At 42.4% G+C, this 22,838-nt stretch overlaps 1 protein-coding gene across 1 annotated transcript; it reads right to left on the reverse strand.

Annotated features, from left to right (window-relative positions):
• Positions 1–22,524, reverse strand: ZNF354B (zinc finger protein 354B). Its single transcript, XM_047848804.1, has 5 exons — positions 22,348–22,524; positions 21,279–21,364; positions 17,023–17,149; positions 15,734–15,829; positions 1–1,647 (listed from the first exon to the last, which is right to left on the reverse strand). The coding sequence occupies exons 2-5, from the start codon at positions 21,309–21,311 to the stop codon at positions 65–67; spliced, it is 1,839 nt and encodes a 612-aa protein (XP_047704760.1). The 5' UTR covers positions 21,312–21,364; positions 22,348–22,524; the 3' UTR covers positions 1–64.
• Positions 22,525–22,838: the final 314 nt, after the last annotated feature.

The raw sequence follows: 22,838 nt of genomic DNA on the forward strand, positions 1-22,838 counted from the left end.
TTTTCTCATGTTCATTACATTTATTAAATCAATCTCAAATATGTATCCTGTGATGAGCTTTGGTTTAAGGCTTGCACACATGCAAATCTACTTTCAAGGAATCTTCTTCAATGTGGATTTTGTAATGATTAGTAAGGGATGACCTCTGGCTGAAAAGTTTCCCACATGTATTACATTCATAGGGTTTCTCTCCAGTATGAATTCTTTGATGGGCAATAAGTGATGAGCTCTGTCTGAAAGTTTTCCCACATGTGTTACACTCAAAGGGTTTTTCTCCTGTATGAATCCTCTGATGTTGAATAAGAGCTGCACTTTGGCCAAAAGATATCCCACATTCCAGACATCGATATGGTTTCTCTCCTGTGTGAATTCTCTGGTGGTTACTAAGGGATGAGTTACACCTGAATGTTTTCCCACACTCGTTGCATTTATAGGGTCTTTCTCCAGTGTGCATTCTCTGATGTTGAATGAGGGCTGAACTCTGCCTGAAGGCTTTCCCACACACTTTACATTTACACGGTTTCTCTCCAGTGTGAATTCTTTCATGGATGATCAGCGTCGAGTGGGAACTTAAGGCTTTACCACATTCATTACAATTGTACAGTTTCTCACCAGTATGAATAATTCGGTGTCTGTTCAGTCGGGAAATCGAAGTAAAACCTTTTCCACATTCATTGCATCGATAGGGCTTTTCTCCAGTGTGAATTCTTTCATGCTGAATAAGAGATGCGCTCTGACTGAAGGCTCTCCCACATTCACTACACTTAAAAGGTTTCTCTCCTGTGTGAATCCTCTGATGATAACGAAGGGATGAACTAGACTTGAAGGTGTTGCCACATTCATTGCATAAATAGGACTTCTTTCTGAGGTGAATTCTCTGACATCCAGGAAGGCCGGTTGCCTTCCTACCCGGATTATATTTATGGGGATTTTCTCGAGCGTGGATTTTTTGATGTATAAAAAGGCCAGATCTCCTGCTGAAGGATTTACCACATTCTTTACATCTATAGGATTTTTCCACAGTATGGATTCTAAGGTGTTTACAAAGGGACGCACTATGGCTGAAAGCTTTCCCACATTCTTTACAGATATAGGGTTTCTCTCCAGTATGAGTTCTTTGATGTTGAATGAGAGCTGAACTTTGGCTAAAGGCTTTCAAACATTCTTTACATTTAAATAATTTCTCTCCGGTGTGGTTTTTCTGATGTTTACGAAGGGATGAATTGTGAATGAAGGCTTTTTCACATATATTACATTTATAGCGTTTCTCTGCTATCTTGATTTTTGGTTGGTTAAGTAAATTTGAATTCTGCTTGAAGCTATTTCTTTGTGTTTCATATTTTGAGGGTGTTTTTTCTCTAGCGACCCTCTGTTGCTTCACAAAGACTGATCTCAGGCTGAAATTTTGGCCAAAGTCAGTATTTTTATGGCTTCTTTCTACAGTGAGGAGTTTTGTATGGGTGATTGAAATTATTTGTAAACTTTCATTTTTGTCCTTTTGTTTCTTTAATCTGTCTTCATATACACAGGATTTTTCTGATATGAAATTCCAGGGTTCATCCCTTTTGAGTCTTTTCCTTATTAGCTCCTGAAATAATGAATCTTGAGTTTGAGTTGACTTTGTAGTTTTAGGACTGCTCTTATATCCTGGAAAAAAAAAAATGCTTATGATTCACATGACTGGCTGAAACTTAATGTGTACAAAGAATAAATGTTAATGATACCTAAATAAGGGCTTGCTTTCTGGCTTCCTAGCAAGAGAAAAAAATAAATAATAATGGATGATGGCAAAGGACAAGGGTGACTAAAAAAATCAAAGAAGCATATTTAAGGAAGCTGAGAGTTGGGGCACCTGGGTGGCTCAGTTGCTTAAGCATCCAAATTCGGCTCAGGTCATGATCTCATGGTTCGTGGGTTCAAGCCCCGTGTCGGGCTCTGTGCTGACAGCTCAGAGCCTGGAGCCTGCTTCAGATTCTGTGTCTCCCTCTCTCTCTGCCCCTTCCATGCTCATGCTCTGTCTCTCTCTATCTCTCTCAAAAATAAATGAACATTATAAAAAATTAAAAAAAAAAAAAAAGTAAGGTGAGAGTGTACAAGTGACCAGGAGAATGAATGGAGAGGCAGGATTGGAGGATTAGGACATGCGGTCTGGCATCCAAAGCCTATGACAGACTTACACATTATTTATTTCCATGACATTGTTCTCATTAATGCAATTATTTCTACTGCTGAATGAATGTCATCCCTCCAAACTTTTCTGTAGCCTTCAGACTCAGTTCCAGCATTAACTCCTCTGTGTACCCTGTGTACCCTGTGTGCCGCGGGCACTGGGTTCACTGGAGGCTCCAGTGCCATGGGCACTGGGTTCACTGGAGGCTCCAGTACCCTTTCACAATCCATTCCCTTTATTAAACCACTTACTGTGGTATATACTTTAATTTATATACCTAAGGGAGAAAATTATGAGCATATTCAGAGACAATGAGAAAGCCTTCAAAAAAATTCAGCAGTAAAAACATTGAAGAAAATACGAATTTAGGGATACTTTCTCAACATGCTAAAATACATATATTTTACTCCTAAAACCAGTATCTTTTAAAAAAAAATTTTTTTAATGTTTATTTATTTTTGAGACAGAGACACACAGAGTGCAAGTGGGAGAGGGACAGAGAGAGAGGGAGACACAGAATATGAAGCAGACTCCAGGCTCTGAGATCTCAGCACAGAGCCTGAAGCAGGGCTTGAACTCACAAATAGTGAGATCATGACCTGAGCCAAAGTCAGACACTTAACTGACTGAGCCACCCAGGCGCCCCTACCAGTATCTTATTTAATGAAGAAACACATTTCCACTGTGATCAAGAACAAGACAAGGATGCCCATTATTTTCACTTTATTGTATTCACTTAATTGTATTGTATTGTATTGTATTGTGTGGTGTTGTATTGTATTAATACAGTTACATAAGAAAAATCAGATGTACAAGGATGAGTAAAGAGGAAATAAACTAGCCCTATTTGCCGGTGATATTATACTCTATCTACTTAACTCCAGAAAACCAACAATAAAAACTTGGTCAGTGATGTAGCAGGATAGAAAATTAACATGCTACAGACAATAACCTTCACTGACCCTAACAAAGGATTAGAGGAATGAATTTACAGGAAATGTAAAAAAACTTCTATGAAGAAAATTTGAAAACAGTCTTGAATGACATTAAAGTACATCTGAACGAATGGAATGACCTCTTCTATTCTTGGATGGACCAACTTATTGTTATAAAAATATAAAGATAATTTAAAGAAAATACATAAAAATATTTTAAATCCTGTGTAGAGATCAGGATTTCTCAACCTCAACTGACATTTGGGGATAGATAATTCTTTGTTGTGGGGCTGCCCTGTGCTTTAGCACCTACCCTTTCTACCACTCCTACCTTCCCATGTTTACACTTTCCATAATAAAACTAAAAATTAACTCTTCTTCCACTTTCTGTTATTTATTGCAATAGGAGTGAATAGATTAATCTTTTTCCTCTTAAAGATCATATCTAATAAGAGACTTGCAACTTTATTTACTGTCAGCATGGAGCCCAATGTGGGGCTCAAACTCAGGAACCATAAATGAGCTCATGACCTGGGCCAAAACCAAGAGTCAGATACTTACCCAACTGAGCCACCCAGGCACCCTGAGACCTGCAATTTTAAAAGTCAGTGTTCCACACCTGAATTTAAAAATATCAATATACAAAAGACAAGATCTTAAAAAAATACTTTTACTTAAAAAACACACTTCCTAAGTAGAAAATTAGAATACTTATAGAATTATAAAACTTATCTTTAAATAGTAAATACTGAGGTGCCTGGGTAGCTCAGTTGGTTAAACATCCAACTCTTGGTTTCGACCAATGTCATGGTTCGTGAGATTGAGCCCTGTGTTGGGCTCTCCACTGACAGCACGGAGCTTGCATGGGATTCTCTCTCCCTCTCTCTCTGCCCCCGCCCCCAACTCACTTTTTTCTCTCTCTCTCTCTCAAAATAAATAAATAAACTTAAAAAAATAAATAGTAAATACCAAAGCTTTCTGGATAACTGAAGACAATGGTAGCTCAGTGTAAGCAAATTATCAAAATTGCTTCCCCAAATGATAAGAAATAACTTCATAACTATGAGATTTCTATCCAAGTCCTCATCTTCAACATTACTTGAGAAAGAAGAAAGAAAATACTAAAACTTGTAAAATGTGAGTTAAAAAAGGGAAAAGTGCAGGTGCTTGGCTGGCTCAGTTGGTGGCACATGTGACTCTTGATCTTGGGGTTGTGGGTTTGAGCCCCAGGTTGGGTGTAGAGGTTACTTAAAAATAAAATCTTTAAAAAAAAGAGGGAAAAGTGGACATCAAGGAAGATTACAGAGTAGGAAGCTCTAGGATTCTGCCTCCCTACCTAGACAACAAATGAACTGGCAGAATCTGACTGATGGAAGGATTTTGAAACTGTGGAATCTATTTGAAGGCTGGCAGCTTCTAAGGGAAGGCTTGATCAGGAAATTGCAGTTTAACTTCAGTCAGTAGCAGCTACCCATGCCCCAGCCTCCAGCCCCATGGCAGGCAGCTGTACTGGCATTCTTGAGATGGCTTGCAGGAGCCAGGATGACAACAAGAACCTTGTTCTCCAATTATTGTAGATCTGGGTTCTGTCTGAGGATTATTGCTTGGGATCATGGAGGTACAGACAGAAAGGCAAGCTGCCATTGTTGCCCCACTAGCTGAAGCAGCTGCCAGGGAATTTCAGGGCCCATGTCTGTCTTCCCCCTACCCTCTCCCACTTGCATGTTACCTTTTTCCTACTTTGGGGAAACACATATTTAAGTATAAGGAAATTCAAAAGTAACTGCATACACAGGGAATTTAGAAAGTCATCATACATGCCAAGGGAAAGACAAAGGCTCAGAAAAGACATGAGAAAACCTTTAGTTTATATCTCAGGCTGGTCCATGGCACAGAGACACCTGACAAAAACAACAAAAAATCAGTTGTATATATGAAGATACACACACACACACACACACACACACACACACACACACACACATTTTTCCCTGTTATAAAGTGATTTTCTTGAATTTATGTGGACATACTGTAGGTCAAATATTATTTTCCAAGATAACAATTATGGACTTCAAAGCTCAACATAAAATTAGTAGCTTCAAAAGTGTTGGTTTGTATTCCCCAGCAATAGCACGATAGAATATTTCAATTTTGTACAAATACAGAACTCTAGGACTAGCTGCAAACTTGGAAATCATTTAGCATAATATTTTCATTTCCTAAGAAAACTAGACTCAAAGATTAAGCGATTTACACAAGCTCAAATACCTAATAGTAATAAAGCTGGAAATAAAACCAATTTTTCCTAAAACTAAAATTCGGTGATATTTAAGCTGATTCTCTATCAGCTAAAAATCTAGGCTGTTCTCTAATGTTCCATGCTACTGTGACATAAAAGTATTCAGACACTACAGTAAATCATAGTCAGGAGATTCAGGCCTGGAAGAGGCTTTATCAAATAGCTAAGCTAGTCCTATCCTTGTGAAAAGGAGGAAATGTATGAGAAGGAAATCACTCTGGGAAGGGGGAGAATCTAATTCCTAGAGTTACAACATTATAAAATTCAAATGTCCGATTTTCAACACAAACAAAACTCACAAGGCATTAAAAAAATAAGATAGGACTCACTCAAAGGAACAAAATAAATAGACAAAAAACATCTATGAGGAAGAGATGATGATAGGCATATTACACAAAAACTTTTAAACTTTAAATAGTTTTCAAGAGCTAAGGAAAGATATGGGTAAAGTCAAGAAGATGATTTAAAAAATGAAAATATCAATAAAAAGATAGAAAACACAGAAAGAAACCAAAAAGAAATACTAGCGTCAAAGAGTACAATAACTGAAAATTTCACTAGAGAGATTCAAAATCAGATTACAGCAGGCAGAATCCACAAGCTTGAGGATAGGTCATTAAAATTACTGAGTCTGAGGAAGAATAACAACAACAAATATTGAAGAAAGTGAACAGAGCCTAAGAGACCTGTGGGACACCCTCAGGTGGACCAAAATAGCCTTGCGGAAGTCCTAGAAAGAGAAGGAAAGGGGCAGAGAGATCATTTGAAGACAATGGCTGAAAGTTTTCCAAATTTGATGTGAGATATGAATCTACAAATCTGTGAAGCTTAATGAACTCCAAAAAGGATAAACTCAAAAGAGACCAACACTGAGACACATTATCACCAAACTGTCAAAAACCCAAAGCCAAAAAGAGAATATTGAAAGCAGCAAAAGAGAAGCAAGACGCATAACATGCAAGGGATCTTTTATAAGATTATCAAATTTCTCATCAGACATTTTAAAGGCCAGAAAGTAGTGAGCTGATCTAGTCGAAGTGCTGAAAGAAAGGGAAAAAAACTTTCAACAGAGAATTCTCCATCTGGTAAACTGCCCTTCAAAGATGATGAAGAAATTAAGATATTCCCAGGTAAACAAATGCGGAGGGGGTTTATTACTACTAGACCTGCCTTGCAAGAATTATTAAAGGGAGTCTTTCAAGTTGAAATGAAAGGATGCAAGGCAAAGTGATACAAAATGAAGATCTCTGGTAAAGGTAAATGCATGGTCAATATAATAACCAGTATTATTGTAATGTTGGCTTATAACTCTGCTTTTTATCTTCTATATGATTTAAAGACAAATGTATTAAAAATTAAGTGTATTTAAACACAAGACTGTGTTTTTAAGGCACACAATGTATAATGATGCAATCTGTGACAACAATAACTGAAAAGGGGATGAGGATACAGGTGTACAGAAGCAGAGAGTTTGTACATTATTGTACTTAAGGTGGTATAAATTCAAATCAGAGTGTTATAAGTTTAGGATGTTAAACATAATCGCAATGTAATAAAAAATACAATATATATTTAAAAATGGGAGAATTAAAATGTTTCACTACAAAAAATTAACCAAACACAAAAGGAGACAATAATGCAGGAAACCAGGGACAAAATGATATAAGGCATATAGAAAACAAACTGCAAAATGGAAGTAAGTCTCTCCATATCAGTAATTACTTCAAAATTGGCAGAATGGGGAAAAAAAAAACCATAACCTAACTATATGCTATCTAAAAGGCTCATTTCTTTCTTTTTCTTTTTCTTTTTCTTGAAGTAGAATTAACATATAGTTTCAGGTGTACAATATAATGAGTCAACAATTCTACACATTACTCAGTGCTCATAAGATAGTTGTACTCTTGATCCTCTTTATCTATTTCACCCCTCTTCCCACCCACCTCAAGCAACAGTTTGTTCTCTGTATCTCACAGTTTGTTTTTTGTTTGAATAAGAGATTTGCTTTAGATCCAAAGAAATAAATAGGTTCAAAGTGAGAAGATGGAAAGATACTTCATATACATGGAAGTACCAAAAGAGAGCGGGAGTAGCTATAATAGTATCAAACAAAATAAAGTTTAGAAAAAAACTTACAAGACACAGAGAAGGATAAAGTATATTCATAAAAGTTTCAATTCAGCAAGAAGATATTACAATGTAAGCATTTACATACCTAGTAACACACCTCAAAAAACATGAAGGAAAAATTAACAAAACTGAAGGGAGAAATCGTTATACAATAGTAGTTGGAGATTTCAATACCCCATACTCAATAAGGAACAGAAAAACCAGATGAAAAGAAGAAAGCAAATAAAGGACTTGAACAATACAATAAACCAACTAGATCTAATGGATACATACAAAATGTGCTATCCATCAAAAACAGAATACGCATTCTTCACAAATGCAAGAGACATCCTCCAGAGTAGACCATATGTTACACCAAAAACAAGTTTCAACAGATTTAAAGATACAGGTATCACACAGGTATTCAACCACAATGGGATGAAGTTAGAAATCAATAACAGAAGTAAATCTGGAAAATTCACAAATATGTGTAAATTAAACAACACGATCTTAAAGAAATGAGTTAAAGAAGAAATCACACAGGAAATTAAAAATACAGATAAATGAAAATGAAATCACAACTTATCAAAACTTATGGAATGCAGTGCTAGGAGGAAAATTTATACTATTCAGAGGAAAATCTGAATAGACAGATAACTAGTAAGATGATTGAATCAGTATTCAAAAACCTTCCAACAAAGGAAAGCCCTGCTCTAGATGGTTTTCACTGGTGAATTCTACCAAATATTAAAGAACTAACACCAATCTTTTTCAAACTCTTCCAACAAACTGAAGAGGAGGGAACCACTTTGTAACTTTTTCTATGAAGCCAGCATTGCCCTGATAATAAAGTCAAACAAAAACACTACAAGAAAGCTGAAGACCAATATTCCTTATGAATACTGACTTTTAAATCTTCAATAAAATACTAGCAAACATAATTCAGGATAATAATAAAAGGATTATACACCAGGACCAAAGGAAGTTATCCTTGTAATGCAAGCATGGTTAACACATGAAAAGCAATCAATGTAATGTATCACATTAGCAGAATGAAGGGGTAAAACCATACAATCATCTCAAGTGATGCAGAAAAAGCATTTAACAAAATTCAATACCTTTTTGTGATAAAATACACTCAACAAACTGGGAATGGAAGGAAACTAACCCAAGGTAATAAAGGCCACATATGAAAAACTCATCTTTTTCTCTAAGATCAGGAACGAAGCAAGGATGTCCACTGCTACCACTTCTATTCGACATAGTGTTAGAATTTCTAGCCAGAGCAATCAGTGAAGAAAAATAATTAAAAGATACCAAATTGGAAAGGAAGAAATAAAATTATCTCACTCATGGATGGAATGATCTTATACGTAGAAAATCCTGAAGATTCCACACAAAAACTGTTAGAACTAACAAATTCAGCAAAGCAGCAGTAGTAACACAAAACTCACCTGTGTTTTTATACACTAACAATGAACAATGCAAAAGGAAAATAGACAAAATGATTTCATTTACAATAGCATCAAAAAGAATAAAATGCTGAGGAATTACCTCAAAGAAGGAGGTGACAGAATGAAAACTATAAACAATGCAGAAAGAAAGTAAAGAAGACATGAAAAGACACCAGGTGTTCATGGATTATAAGACTTACTATTAAGATAGCAATTCTACTTGAAGTGATCTACAGATTCAGTGTTATCCCTATCAAAATTCCAATGCTGTATTTTTTTTTCTGCATAAATAGAAAAACCCATCCTAAACTTCATATGGAATCTCAAGGGACCCTGAAAAGCCAAAATCATCTTGAAAAAGAAGAACAAAGTTGGGAGTATCACAACTTATTACAAAAGTATAGTGATTTCAGAACTTATTACAAACTTATTAGTAATTTAAATAGTGTGGTACTGGCATAGACAGACATATAGACCAATAGAATAGAATACAAAATCCAGAAATAAGCCCTCACATATAGGATAAATGATTTTGACAAGGATGCCAAGACCATTCAATGAGGAAGAGACAGTCTTTTCAACAAATGGTGCTGGGAAAACTGGATATCCTCATGCAAAAAAATGAAGTTAGGCCCTTAACAACTCCACACAAAAAAGTAACTCAAAAATGGATCTATCACTTGAAGAGCTAAAACTATACAATTCTTAAAAGAAAACAGGGCAAAAACTTCATGATATTAGATTTGGCAATGATTTCTGAGATAGCGCACAAATAATTGGACTTCATCAAAATTAAAGCTTTTGTGCATCAAAGAATACTATCAGCAGAATAAAAAGGTAACATACAGAATGGGGAGAAAATATTTGCTAATCTGATATCTGATAAAGGATTAATATCCAGAATATACAAAGAACTCCTACAACTCAACAGTAAAAAACAAAAACAAAAACAAAAACTCAAAAATGGGCAAAGCAAGTGTCCACCAACTGATGAACAGATAAAGAGTAAGTGGCATATATATACATACAATGGATATTATTCAGCTATAAAAAAGCATGATATTTTGCCATTTGCTACAACATAGATGGAGCTAGAAAGTATAATACTAAGTGAAAGAAGTCAGAGAAAGACAATACCATATAATTTCACTCATGTATGGAATTTAAGAAACAAAACAAATGAACAAAGAAAAAAAGAGGCAAACCAATAAACAGACTTAACTGTAGAGAAAACATGGTTACCAGAGGGGAGGTGTGAGGGGGATGGGTGAAATAGGTGATGGAGATTAAAGACTATACTTACTTTTGATGAACACTGAGTAATGTACAGAATTGTCGAATCACTATATTGTACACCTCAAACTAATACAATAAAGGATGTGAACTATACTGGAATTACAAAAAAGAAAGAAAAGAAAAACAAAATGGGCAAAGGACTTGAACAGACATTTCTCTATGGGAGATATACCAATGACCAATCAGTACATGAAAAGACACTCAACATCACTAATCAGTAAGGAAATGCAAATCAAAACCACCAGATACCACTTTAAACCCATTAGTATGGCTATTATTAAAAAACAACAAACCAGAAAATAAATGTTGTCAAGGATAGGGAGAAACTGGAACACATATACATTGCTGGTGGGAATAAAAATGAAAGGGGCCATGGTGGAAAACAACACAGCAGTGCCTCAGAAAGTTAAGTGGAGAATTATTGTGTGATCCAGCAATTCCACTCCTTATGTACCCAAAATTACTGAAAGCAAGGACTGAAAGAGGTATCTGTACATCCATGTTCACAGTAGTGTTATTCATAATAGCCAAAGGTGGAAAACACTCAAATTTCTAGTGACAGATGAATGGATAAACAAAATGTGGTATATCCATATTAACAGAATATTATTCAGCCTTAAGAAGAAAAGAAGTTCTGACAGATGCTATAACATGGATTAACCTTGAAGATATAATGTGGAGTGACATAAGCCAGACACAAAATGACAAGTGTTACAGGATACTAATTCTGTAAGTTTCCTAGAATAGTCAAACACGGAGAGACAGAGAATAGAACAGTGATTAGCAGGGGATGAGGAGAGAGGTGGATGGGGAATTAGTTTAGTGGGGACAATTCAGGAAGGGATTATGAAGAACTTCTGCAGCTAGATGGTGGGGATGGTTGCACAGCACCGTGAATGAACTTAATGCCACCAAACTGTACATTTAAAAATGGTTAACATGGTAAATTTTACATTTGTACCATAATAAAAAAATCATTAGGGGATGACAGAAAGTTTTGTCAACACTGTGGATAAATTGGAAGCTAACTACATACACAGCTGGTGGCAATGTCAAGGAGTACAAACACTCTGGAAAATAGTGTGGCAGCACCTCAAAAGGGAACCATGTGTCCTTACCTTTTTCTTAAAGCATTTCTTTGAGAAAATTTGTATTTGTAAATCTTTCTCTATGCTTTTGATAGGATATGTATATAAATCTTGTAAAGCCTCTGTGAACATTATAACCCAAAGATGTTCTTAAGAGGCTGGGAGCTGTCTCTTTGAAAGGTAAGCATCAAGAAGGAAGCCTGGAGTTTTGCACAGGGGAGTGAGATGACCTGATTTACCTCTTTTTTTTTTTTTTAATTTTTTTTTTTAACATTTATTTATTTTTGAGACAGAGAGAGACAGAGCATGAATGGGGGAGGGTCAGAGAGAGGGAGACACAGAATCTGAAACAGGCTCCAGGCTAGGAGCTGTCAGCACAGAGCCCGATGCAGGGCTCAAACTCAGGGACTGCGAGATCATGACCTGAGCCGAAGTCGGCCGCTCAACCGACTGAGCCACCCAGGTGCCCCCTGATTTACCTTTTAATAGAGCATTCTGGCAGCTACAAGAACAGATGCTGGTGGCAGTAGGGAGGTGCAGGGCCATGCAGGGGTCTTGTTAGGGAGGGAAAGGAACAAGGAGAAGACTGACCTGAACATACTGGACACGGCTCCGGAGCACCTGGGCTCTGCTTTTACCTCTTAAGAGATTCACTCTTTAAACCACCATCTGCTGGGTCACTAGGCTGCTAAGGGCAGCACTTTCGTGCAAATTAGAAGACCCCTGCCCCCTGCCCCCTGTGCAGGGGCAGTCCAAGCACAGCTTGGTGGGTGGAAGGCAACTCCCAGGTGGCCCCCTGGCTGACCACGTGGCCCAGGTTCAGTCCACCCTACAAGGCTTCTTGCGTTCAGATAACAAAGAGAAAATGATGGGGAAAGAAGAACATATTTTCATTGGAGGTAATTGTTTACCTAGATCATTCTTGAATTTTTAAAAATATTTATTTATTTTGAGAAAAAGCGAGCAGGGGAGGGGCAGAGAGAGGGAGAGGAGAGGAGAGGAGAGGAGAGGAGAGGAGAGGAGAGGAGAGAGAGAATCCCAAGCAGGCTCCATACTCAGCAAGGAGCCCCACGCAGGGCTCGATCTCACAACCATGAGATCAGGACCTGAGCTGAAATCAGGAGCCAGTCACTCAACCACTGAACCGCCCAGGTACCCCTCCCTGCATTTTTTGAATTTTAGATTTCAAGAATAGTTCCACGTTTGGGTGTAAAGCAAACTCATGATGTGTATCACCTTATTACAACTCTTCCAGAAAAGCGCCACCTCAGTGATTACAGTTTAGGCTCATAGACTCAGAAGAGACACACACCCTGTGTGCCATCTCCTTCCATCTCTCAAGTTAAAGCATACATACCTGGGATGACAGTTCGTTTTTGTTTTGTTTTTCCTATTTGTGAATAGTATTGAAATAAAAGTAATTTTTTTAAAAAGAGGATATTTGGAGGCAGTTAGAGGTTCTAGGAGTCCTACCCCGGGAGCACGGGCTTTTCCATCACTGGCTGCCCAAGGGGAAGGTTTTGGTTTGGGTCTAGAGTGAACAAGCCGAGGCACTCCCATGAACACCGGCTCCCTCACCCGTGCTCGCAGGGGAGTGAGCTGCCCTCGGGAAGGGAAGCTGCTCTGAGGTCACCTCAGTCCAGACAGATGGAGCCCCCCAACCCCCCAGGGGTACAGGACAGACACAGCCACATGCCCGGACTCCCAGGGTGGCCCATGTGACTTCCACCTGAGGGAAGAGAGGGGGTTCATCCCATCTAGAGACACCCACATACTGGTCAGCTGTGATGTCCTTATGTCCGTCCGACGTCCACCCACGGTCTACCCTCAGGGACATCTCCCCAGAATGGAGGAGGAGGCTGACTGGACTCCTACCCCACCACCCGGTGGCCCCAGAGCCTCTCAGGACAGCTTTGGACTCCAGTCACACTATCTATTCCCTTTAACTGAACGAATACTCACTTCACTCAGATTCATTAATGGATCAGAGGCTCCTGAGGTCAGGGCAAAGGCAGCCCGGCTCTTCCTCTGACCTTCCATGCCAGACCCGGCTCACACCCAACAGTGGGACTGAGGACCCTCCTCAACCCCACCTGGTTCCCTGATGGCCTGCATTCTCTGATCACTTCGTGGTGGCCTCTACCAGCTGCCACAGAATTTGTGTCCTTCTTCCAAATCAAAGTTAAAAAGATAGAAATACAGACAAGGGTGGTTCCCACATCAAAAACCTCAACCTATGGCAGGAAGAAGGCTCCCCTGACCTGGGGACTTGGAGAAGGAGTCCACCTATCCTGCGGGTCCTCTGTGGGGCCCATAGAATGGGAGGCCGTCACTGACTCGTGTGGACCTGAGGACAGCTGGGACCAGTCCCCACTTCTACACCAACAGGCTCCCTGTCCACTGCAGGCTGATCTCTGCAGGGGGTAAACCTGGGTCCGTGGCCAGTTACTTCCGACTCCTCACGCACTGTGCGTGGCTCTTGGACACAGTCCAAATCCTGTGTCCGGGCTTCCCTGGCTCAGTGGGTTCTGGTCCCTGCTGCTCTCTCCCGGCTCCCGTCAGCACCTGCTGGCTTCCTTTCTCTGCATAAACACACATGCCCTTTTCTGTGCCTGGACTATTTCTCTGCATCCTCAGATCCCACCTCCTCTGGAAGTCTTTGCCCACTGGGCACACTCTGCCTGCACCTTTGCCCTCCTGCTGTACCCCCCACCCCCCCCACCCCACCCCTCCCGCTGAGCCATCTCCCTCCTGCTGCACCCATCCCCCCTCCTGCTGGGCCCGTCCCCTCTGGCCACAAGCTCTCACAGCACTATGCATCTTTCCAGTGGGGGCCTGACCAGTTGTCATTCCATACCCTGTGTGCACTCAGTTCCTGAACACTTGTGCCCCCACTCGACCCTGACCTGCAGCCAGCGGGACCTGTGTCTTTCTGTCAATGTAACGTTGCCAGTGCCTAGGGTGGAGCTCACTCACCATTTATTACCGACAGGAAAGCCATGGGTGAGGGTTTGAACCCAGATGCTCCAGAAGCCGAGTACCCCCCACCCCCCCAACATTCATCAGCTATCTGTCGCAAACTTCCGTGACAGCAGCCTCTCCTGTTCCTCTCCTCTGATGACTTCTCAGTCTTGGCCAGATTCTTCTTTCCTAACCCACCTCGTAAATGGTGAGGTTTCCTAGTATTCTGTCCTGTACCCTGTGCCCTCACCTGGTCAGTTCAAGGTTTCAGATGCCACCTTTGTACCCATAGCTCCCTGACATCTCTTTCGAGTCCCCACAGACCTCAATCAACTGTCCACCAGCGTCTCTACTGAAGCATTCCACCTGTGCCTCAACTGAGACCCATCCCACAGCGAACTCAGCTACACCCTTAACAAAGGGACCCCTCGTCTTCCCTCCTGGAGCCCACTAGAAACATCTTGCCTACATGACTAAGTGTTACCAGAAGGTTCCACATCACGTTTTCCCTCATTTTAAATCTATTCCCCACAATGCTTCCAAGGTGACCATTCTTATTAAATTCAAATTACATAAGGACTCCATGAATGTATTCTCTGAAATATTAAGATTCCACATAAGTAAAGCCCTCTTTCATCCTGCCCATTCTTGATCCCCACCCCCGCCCCCATTCTCGATTCCATTCCAAGTAGGACTACTGTTACCAGCTAAGGTGTGTCCCCTAACCTTTCTCTCTGCACTTCCACACATATTATACATACAAACAGCCACGTAATTTTCCTTAAACACAAATGGGGGCACATCACCATCATGCTCTGTGACCTGCCCTGGAGCTCTGGCCACACCAGCGTGCTCTTCTGTCTGACGTGGCGCTCCATGCCAGGGCAAGGGACTTGCCACAGCTTCTTAAGCCATGCGTTTATTGGAAGACCTCTACATTGTTTCAGATTTAGGCCAATTTTTCTAAAACACCAAGACCATATCATTCTCCTGCTTAAAATCCTTTCTTTCCATGGGACAGTCCATCTCCAAGAATCTTGTTAAAGCACATTGTAACATGGCCCCTGCTAGCTTTCTGACACCCTTTCCTTTCTCAGCTCCTTGTCTCACATGCATCCCCTGAGCCTCCATCAAAATGAATTCTTTGCCATTCTTCAAATACACTGTTTGCTGACTGAATACCTGATGTGCCGCCCTCCTCTGAGAACAGGAAAGAATAAGAGGAGATCCCGAGAGATTCACTTGGGAAGTGATTCCTGCAGAATAAGAGGAGGCTCCTGTCTGGGGCCTTAGTGTCCCCTCCCCGCCACTTCTTGAGGACAGAGAAGCTTCCCCAACCAACATCTCCAAGCCCCACCGTCACTTAGTAAACAGACTGCTGCCCAAAGCAGTTCCCGGGCTCCTCCGTCCCAGCCACTCACCTAGAGAGGGGCCTCCAGGACTTTCTTTCTCTACCTTCCAGGGATCTTCTCCTTGCTGCAACAGGGAGATCACTTTTGGTTTGGAAAACAGGAGTCCTGCTCATAGACAAAAAAAAGAAAAATAAAACGAGACAAAAAAACCCAAGTCTTTGTTTTGACTCAAAGAAGCATCACAGATCTATGTGGAAAACTCAGAGGATGGTACAAAGAGATTCTGGGGGGTGCTCCCGCTGTGTCCCCATGATGTGAGGGCATGTATGAGGGAAAAGGCAAGTGACCTTTAGGACATACCTATGTAATAATTGTATGTTAGAGAAATATGATAAATATGCAGCTTTGATTCATGGAGTATCAAGGGCTTTCTACAGAAGAGGGACTATGTTAGATGTACAGACTACATATTTGTGAACAGGTACCAAGTCCCCTGTTTAAAATGAGAAAACACAGGGGCGCCTGGGTAACTCAGTTGGTTAAGCATCCAACTCTTGATTTCAGCACAGGTCATGATCTCACAGATTGTGAGTTCGAGTTCCACGTCAGGCTCTTCACTGACGCATGGAGCCTGCTTGGGATTCTCTGTGTCCCTCTCTCTCTGCCCCTCTTCCACTCGCTCTATCTCTATCTCGAAATAAATAAATAAACTGAAAAAAACGTTTTTAGGTATGCCTGGGTGACTCAGGTTAAGCATCTTACTTCATGTCAGGTCATTATCTCATGGTTCTGGGGTTCAAGCCCCACACAGGGCTCTGTGCTGACAGCTCAGAGCCTGGAGCCAGTTTCAGATGCTGTGTCCCCCTTTTCTCTGCCCCTCCCCTGCTCACTTTCTCTCTCTCTCTCTCTCTCAAGAACAAATAAACATTAAAAAAAGTTTCTTTTTAGTTTTTTTAAACGAGAAAACACTATCTGATTCCCTTTCAAAGATGGATCATACAATGCTCATTGGGATGTAAAAGCGAATTGGGAAAGGCTGGTGGTGGGTTAATGAAGACAGTTGATGGATGCTGTCTGCTGTGAGCCAAGCAAACAAATCACAGAAACTCCTATAGCGGGAAAATGTTGCCTAACCAAGAGGGAACTTCTAACATAAAAGTATGTCAGTTGTCCTGTCATGGGAGAAATCCATTCCTATAAGGGGAAAAAAGTTTTAAATAGTTATTAACAATTTGTACAGTCTTAAGGCAAAATTCAGCTAAAAGTTCCTGATGACCCATGGCTTTTATCCTGGGAAGCAGGTGTTGACTTATCCTAATTTCTGAATTTTTTTTTATCTACAGAGAAAAATTCCTTACCCAATGAGACCAGGTTACTATAGTTCTCCAGCATCACGTCCTGGTACAAGTTTCTCTGAGAAGGACCCAGCTTTCTCCACTCCTCCCGCGTAAAGAGCACAGCCACATCCTCGAACGTCAGTGACACCTGTAATGACAAGCCATCCCAGCTCACCCAGGACCTCCCATCACACAGAGTGAAGAAGGTGGCAGTAGGGGGTAGATGGGCTCCCATGAAACGCTTCTGATGTTATTCTGGTTTCTGAAGGTTTCAGGTCATTTGTTTAATGAACAATCGGCCAGTGACAAATATATACTGAAGTGTTCATGAAAGCATGGATTGTTAACCAGGCCCTGTGTTAATAAACACTGTAAGGCAACGTGGGGAGGAATTAAGGACATTAGTGGGAATGTTAATTAGAATAACATTTCTGATGACAATTTGATAATAGATATTTAAAGACTTAGAATGTGTGGATCTTTTAACTTAACAATTACTATATTTGCATCACAACGAACAGTGTGCAAAAATGCACGTCCAAGGTGTTTATCATGCTGTTACTGATAAAATCACTGCAGGCTTAAGTTAGGTTAACTAACTTGAGACATTGTCTTGAAGCCAGAGGACAATAATAATGGAAATCTAAATAGCTATTATTTATTGAAAGCTTTCTTTGGACCAAGCTCTTCTTAAGAGATTTGTATTAACTTTTAGTGTAAATACTTATCTTTACAACAACCCTATAAAATAGGTACTATATTGCCCCCATCTTACACAAGAAAAGAAAGAAATTTGTCCAAACCAAACAGCTGGTATAGAGGAAGACTCACTCCCCCTGTGTATCGACTCTCAATACTACAATACTGCTTTACTTCTGACACCAGACATGTGTGTTTTCCACACGCCAAGCAATTGTGTGACATCAGCTAGGTGTCTTACGATTTAATTCCATTCTCATGCCATCTACCTGGAGAGAGAGCCCGATTCCACAGGTTAAGGCTCAGTCCCACAAGGCTGCCTCAACTTCAGACGCCAATCCCAAGTCCAGACGGTAACCTTTGCTTCTTACCAAATGGCTATAAATTGCACAGGTTTCCACCACTCCCCTCCTCAGGTTTAATTAACTTGCTCAAGTGGTAAATGCAGGGAAAGTGCCACAATGCAGGAAAACATTTACTTAATAGATTACTGGTTTATTCCAAAAGGATATTATTGAGAACAGACCCGGGAAAGAGGTGAAAGGTATGTGGGAAGGGTGTGGAGCTTCCACGCCCTCCCTGGATGCACCACTCTCCCCACCGACAACTGTTCACCCACCCAGAAGCTGTTGGAACCCTGTCCTTCTGGGTTTTTATGGCCGCTTCATTATGGGCACAATGAATCAAATCATTGGCCATTACATAGGCATGAATGGCCCTGGGTTGGGGTAGAGAGCCTGAAAGATCGAACCCTCTAATCAAGGTTGGTTCCCCTGATTGGATTGGATCCTTAGGGGCTTTTCAAAAGTCACCTCATTCATATCAACTTTGGCTTGGTTGAAATGACTTGTTATGAGTAACAAAACACAGCAATTTCACCTTTGTTGCTCTGAAGTTATTTCAAGAATAAAAACCAACTACTATTTTTCATCATTTAGCTTCCAAACTCTTATAATCTCCTATGTGCCAGGAACAGCAATGAAGACCAAATATATATTTCATACTATGAATCACAATATCACAGCTGGTCAGAGGTAGAGGTAGAATTGCAATTTGGAGGACATCCAAGGCTCCATTCTTAACCACTCTACAATACTGCCTCTCAATGTCTACCTCATGAGGTTAAGAAATAAATGGGATAATCTATACAACGGAGATGGATGGTGGTGATAATCGCACAATAATGTGAATGTACTTAATACCACTGAATTATACACGCAAAAAAAGCTAAGGTGATAATGTCATGTATATTTTATTACAATAAAAAAGCTAAAATGGTAAAACAGATGCATACCTATGTACATATAAATACATACATAAACAAAACACAAAAGTGAATAGAAAAGGATTCTGATGGACATATACCAAAGGGGTGACAGCAACTATCTCTCGATGCTGCGTTAAGAGTGATTTCACTTTCTTCTTTATGTATATATTTTTTATTTCTGAAATTTAATTATTTTTTTAAAGTTTATTTTTGAGAGAGAGAAAGAGAGTGCAAGTGAGCGTACAAGCAGGGGAGGGACAGAGAGAGAGAGGGGGACACAAAATCCAAAGCAGGCTCCAGCCTCTGAGCTGTCAACACAGAGCCCAACGTGGGGCTTGAACTCACAAACTGCAAGATCATTACCTGAGCCGAAGTTGGAGTCTTAACCGACTGAGCCACCCATGTGTGCCTATTCTCTGAAATTTTAAACATGAGCATGCAATACATGCATAACAAGGTAACTTAGAAATAGTTAATATAGTTAGAAATAGTTAATATAGAAATAATCTTAGCCCTCATAAGAATTTACAATCCAACTGACAGACCAGAAGAAAACCGTGTGCAATGATTTGCTCAATGAAAGGAAACTGTGTAGCTGGACAGGGCTGTATGCCGTTTCCCAGTTCAATCCTCATTTTAGGGACGAGAACCAGAAGTTCCAGGGCAGTCAAGACCCAGGTCACATACTTTCTTAGTAGCAGAGGCAGGACAATAACTCAAGTCTGCCTTTAACCCAGCACTCGGTATATTCTCTCTCTGCTCTTAAACACCCTGTCACTGACTTTTACACACAAGCCCGTGCAGGTGACAAAAGGGTGGCAGGTGAGGTTAGGGAGAATGCCACAAGGATTCACTCACACGCAGGGATGGAGAAGATTCTGGCCAAGAGAGTAACATGGCTCCAATGGAATGGAAGAGGAAAGCCTTAGAGAAAAGCAGCTGGAACATGCAATGGCAGGCCTCGGCCCAAAGATCAGACACTAGCGAGTTTCATGGGTCCGAAACACAATGTCACAGTGGAGAAGGGTGCTGGTGACACGGGAGCTGGGTCTGCCCTGAGTTCTGAGAGAGGCACCAGGGGAATGGCTGGACAGTAATGAGCATGAACCGAGAGGCCAGACACACTTGGGTTTCAATTCAGGTCACCGGGCTTCCTTGAGCCTCCATTTCCTCATATGTAAAATGGGTATGATAATTGCTGCACAGGCAGGAGAGTGAGAACAAAGGCAAAGCCCTCAAGAAGTCCCCCCACGGGACATTAACTGCTACTGTCAGGTGAAGGTGAGTCATGGAAGGACCCGTATCTCCCGGGTCCTGGAAACACTGGATGGCAGTTCCCGTCTGTCAGCACTGATATTACTACTGCAGTAACATCATCAGCTCCCAGAGCTGCCACACAGTGACCATCTGCGAGGGCCCGGCCCGATCTAAACACTTTCCATGCACTTGAATTCACGTGATCCTCTCACCTGCCCTATGAGGTAGGCATGGTTGTGATCCCCACTTTCCAGGTGTGGAAACAGGCACAGAGAGATGGAGCTATTTGTCCAAGGCCCAGAGACAACAACGAAGGAGATGGGTTCAAACCCAGCAGTCTGGCTTAAAAGCCCCACTTGTCAGCCACTGGATACCCTGCCTCTCCACTACTGATACCCCACAAAATCCTCCCTGCTGCTTCCTGAGGAGTCTTCTTTCTGCCCTCGCAGTCAAGAGACCTCTCCAACTGTGTCCCCTCCAACACGGCTATTCCTTGTTCATGCACGGGCCTCCCGGAATGGGGTCCCTCCCCCGTTCCACAACATGAAGATGAAAATGGCAGGTCAAGAACAGTTTTCAAGAGAGTGCAGAAGCAAGGCACATGATCCAAAAGGTTAAGAGAGAGAAAAAAACACTGGTCTGGAAGAGCCTAGGGAAGGTATCATAAAGAAAAGTCAAAGGTAGGGAGGGAGACCAGGGCAAGCCAAGGAAGCAAGGCCAGAAAGGAACTGCCAAGTGTGCATGTTTGTTCTGTCCCCATGTGACATCTACCTGTCAAGTTAGTAATCAGACAGTATATTGTGATTGATGAATAAAAGAGTGTCTGTTAGGAAAAGAAAAGAGAAACACTGGACATGGCGGGTAGGAGGTTAGCATTCCCTACACAATCTGCCATCCATCAGGGTGGACCAACTCTTCAAAGAGAAAAGGGCTTGGACTCCAACCCCTGGAGAAGGTTATACTGAGTAGGGAACTTCAGTTCCCAGGTGGGTAAGTAAGAAAGTCAATCAATCAATCAATCTGTCTCTAAGATCTGAGATGGCAATGAACTCACCCGAGGCCTTGCTTCCCTCTGTCCAATAGCCATGTCTTCTTTCTGGGCTCTTCCTTTAGGATGGGTGGAGTCTCCAGAAGGCAGATCTGAAAGAAGAAAAAGGGAGCCAGGAGGGAGAAGCCCCTTCTGCTTTCAAACCCCCTCAGAATCACCAACTCTGAAATCCTCACACCACCTGAGAATGACCCCGTGTGCCCCCAGAGAGGGAAATAAGGAGCTGTGAGCAGACAGGACCAGAGAAGTGCCGGGTCGCTCTGGCTCAGAGAAAAAGGGTGTTAGGACTATCAGCAGCCGCAGCGACTCACTGAATCTCACCGCATGCCAGGGACTGCCAACACCGGTTTAGTCCAGCAGCACAGCTGCCATTGTCAGCACCCCCATTCTACAGATCAGGAAATCGAGGGTAGAGCGGGAGCACCTTGCCCCAGTTCACACAGCCAGGGAGGGCGCACCGGGATCTATGCCACGCGCCTCCAGAACACCTGCCCCAACCTCGCTGCCTGCATGGGACAACTTTTCTCCACCTCAAGCTTTCCCCACCCAACTCCCCTCCTGTCAAGGAATCTCCAGATTTTTGGAGAAAACTGCTTCGGAATGGGATGACATCAGTTTTCCTATGGCTGCTATTTGGAGAACAGGCACAGAAACCGAAAACTTCGGTTCCCGTCCAGGATCTGCCGTGGGGGGAAGCGGACAACTCACTTCTGGCGGAAAACGCATCTCTGCGCCCGCCGCCCGGAGGGCAGTGGCGCCGGTGAGGGGCGGAAACACAATTCCTCACGTTTGCTGACAGCCGGTAGCTGGGCAGGTAGCACTCTGGAAACCGGTTGGGAGGGAGCGGAGGGGGGCCTGGGCCGGTGGGGAGAAGTGTCCGACCTGCCGAGGTCACGGGCACGACCGCGGGACGGCCGGTCCCAGGCGGGCACATCGGGGGTGCCCGGCCCCTGGCCCGCCCACAACTACAAAGACCCCGCTCGCGCCTCTCGGGCCTGTGCCCCGCGCCCCGGCGCCGCATCCTCCCGAGGCCCCGGTCCTCCCTCCCTCATTCCACCGACCCTCCGCCGCTCACCTCGCCAAGACCTCGGGGGCTCTGGGCACCGCGCCTCCCCGGCCGTGCGCCGCAGGCTGAGGCTCCAGCGCTGCTTCGGCAGACAGCAGCCCGGGGTCGGAATCCTTCCCCTGGCGATGCCTGGGCGCTGCCTGCGCGGACCTGAGGCCCGAAGCCGCTTGCTGCTGAAGCCGGGTGTCCAGAGAGGCGGGGCAGGGGGTGAATTAGGGACGGCCGCTAAGGCCTCTGGGGAATGTAGTTCACGCGAGGACCCAAGCATTCTGGGAAGTGTAGTTCTGCGCGATAGCCTGTCACGTGCCCAGATCCCACTTCCGGGCTCGGGGGTCACAGTCCTTGAGCTGCGAAGCTGTGTCTCCCAGTACCACGGAATGCAAACGTAGGTTCGCCAAGGGCTGTGCCTTGAAGCTGTGCATGTGGGTAAATGATAGTAAGGCAAGTAGACAACCGCCGAGAACAAACTTATTTTCCCTTCAGTGATTCAACCGCATGGT

Source organism: Prionailurus viverrinus, chromosome A1, assembly GCF_022837055.1.
Source record: "Prionailurus viverrinus isolate Anna chromosome A1, UM_Priviv_1.0, whole genome shotgun sequence".
Classification (NCBI taxonomy): Eukaryota; Metazoa; Chordata; class Mammalia; order Carnivora; family Felidae; genus Prionailurus; species Prionailurus viverrinus.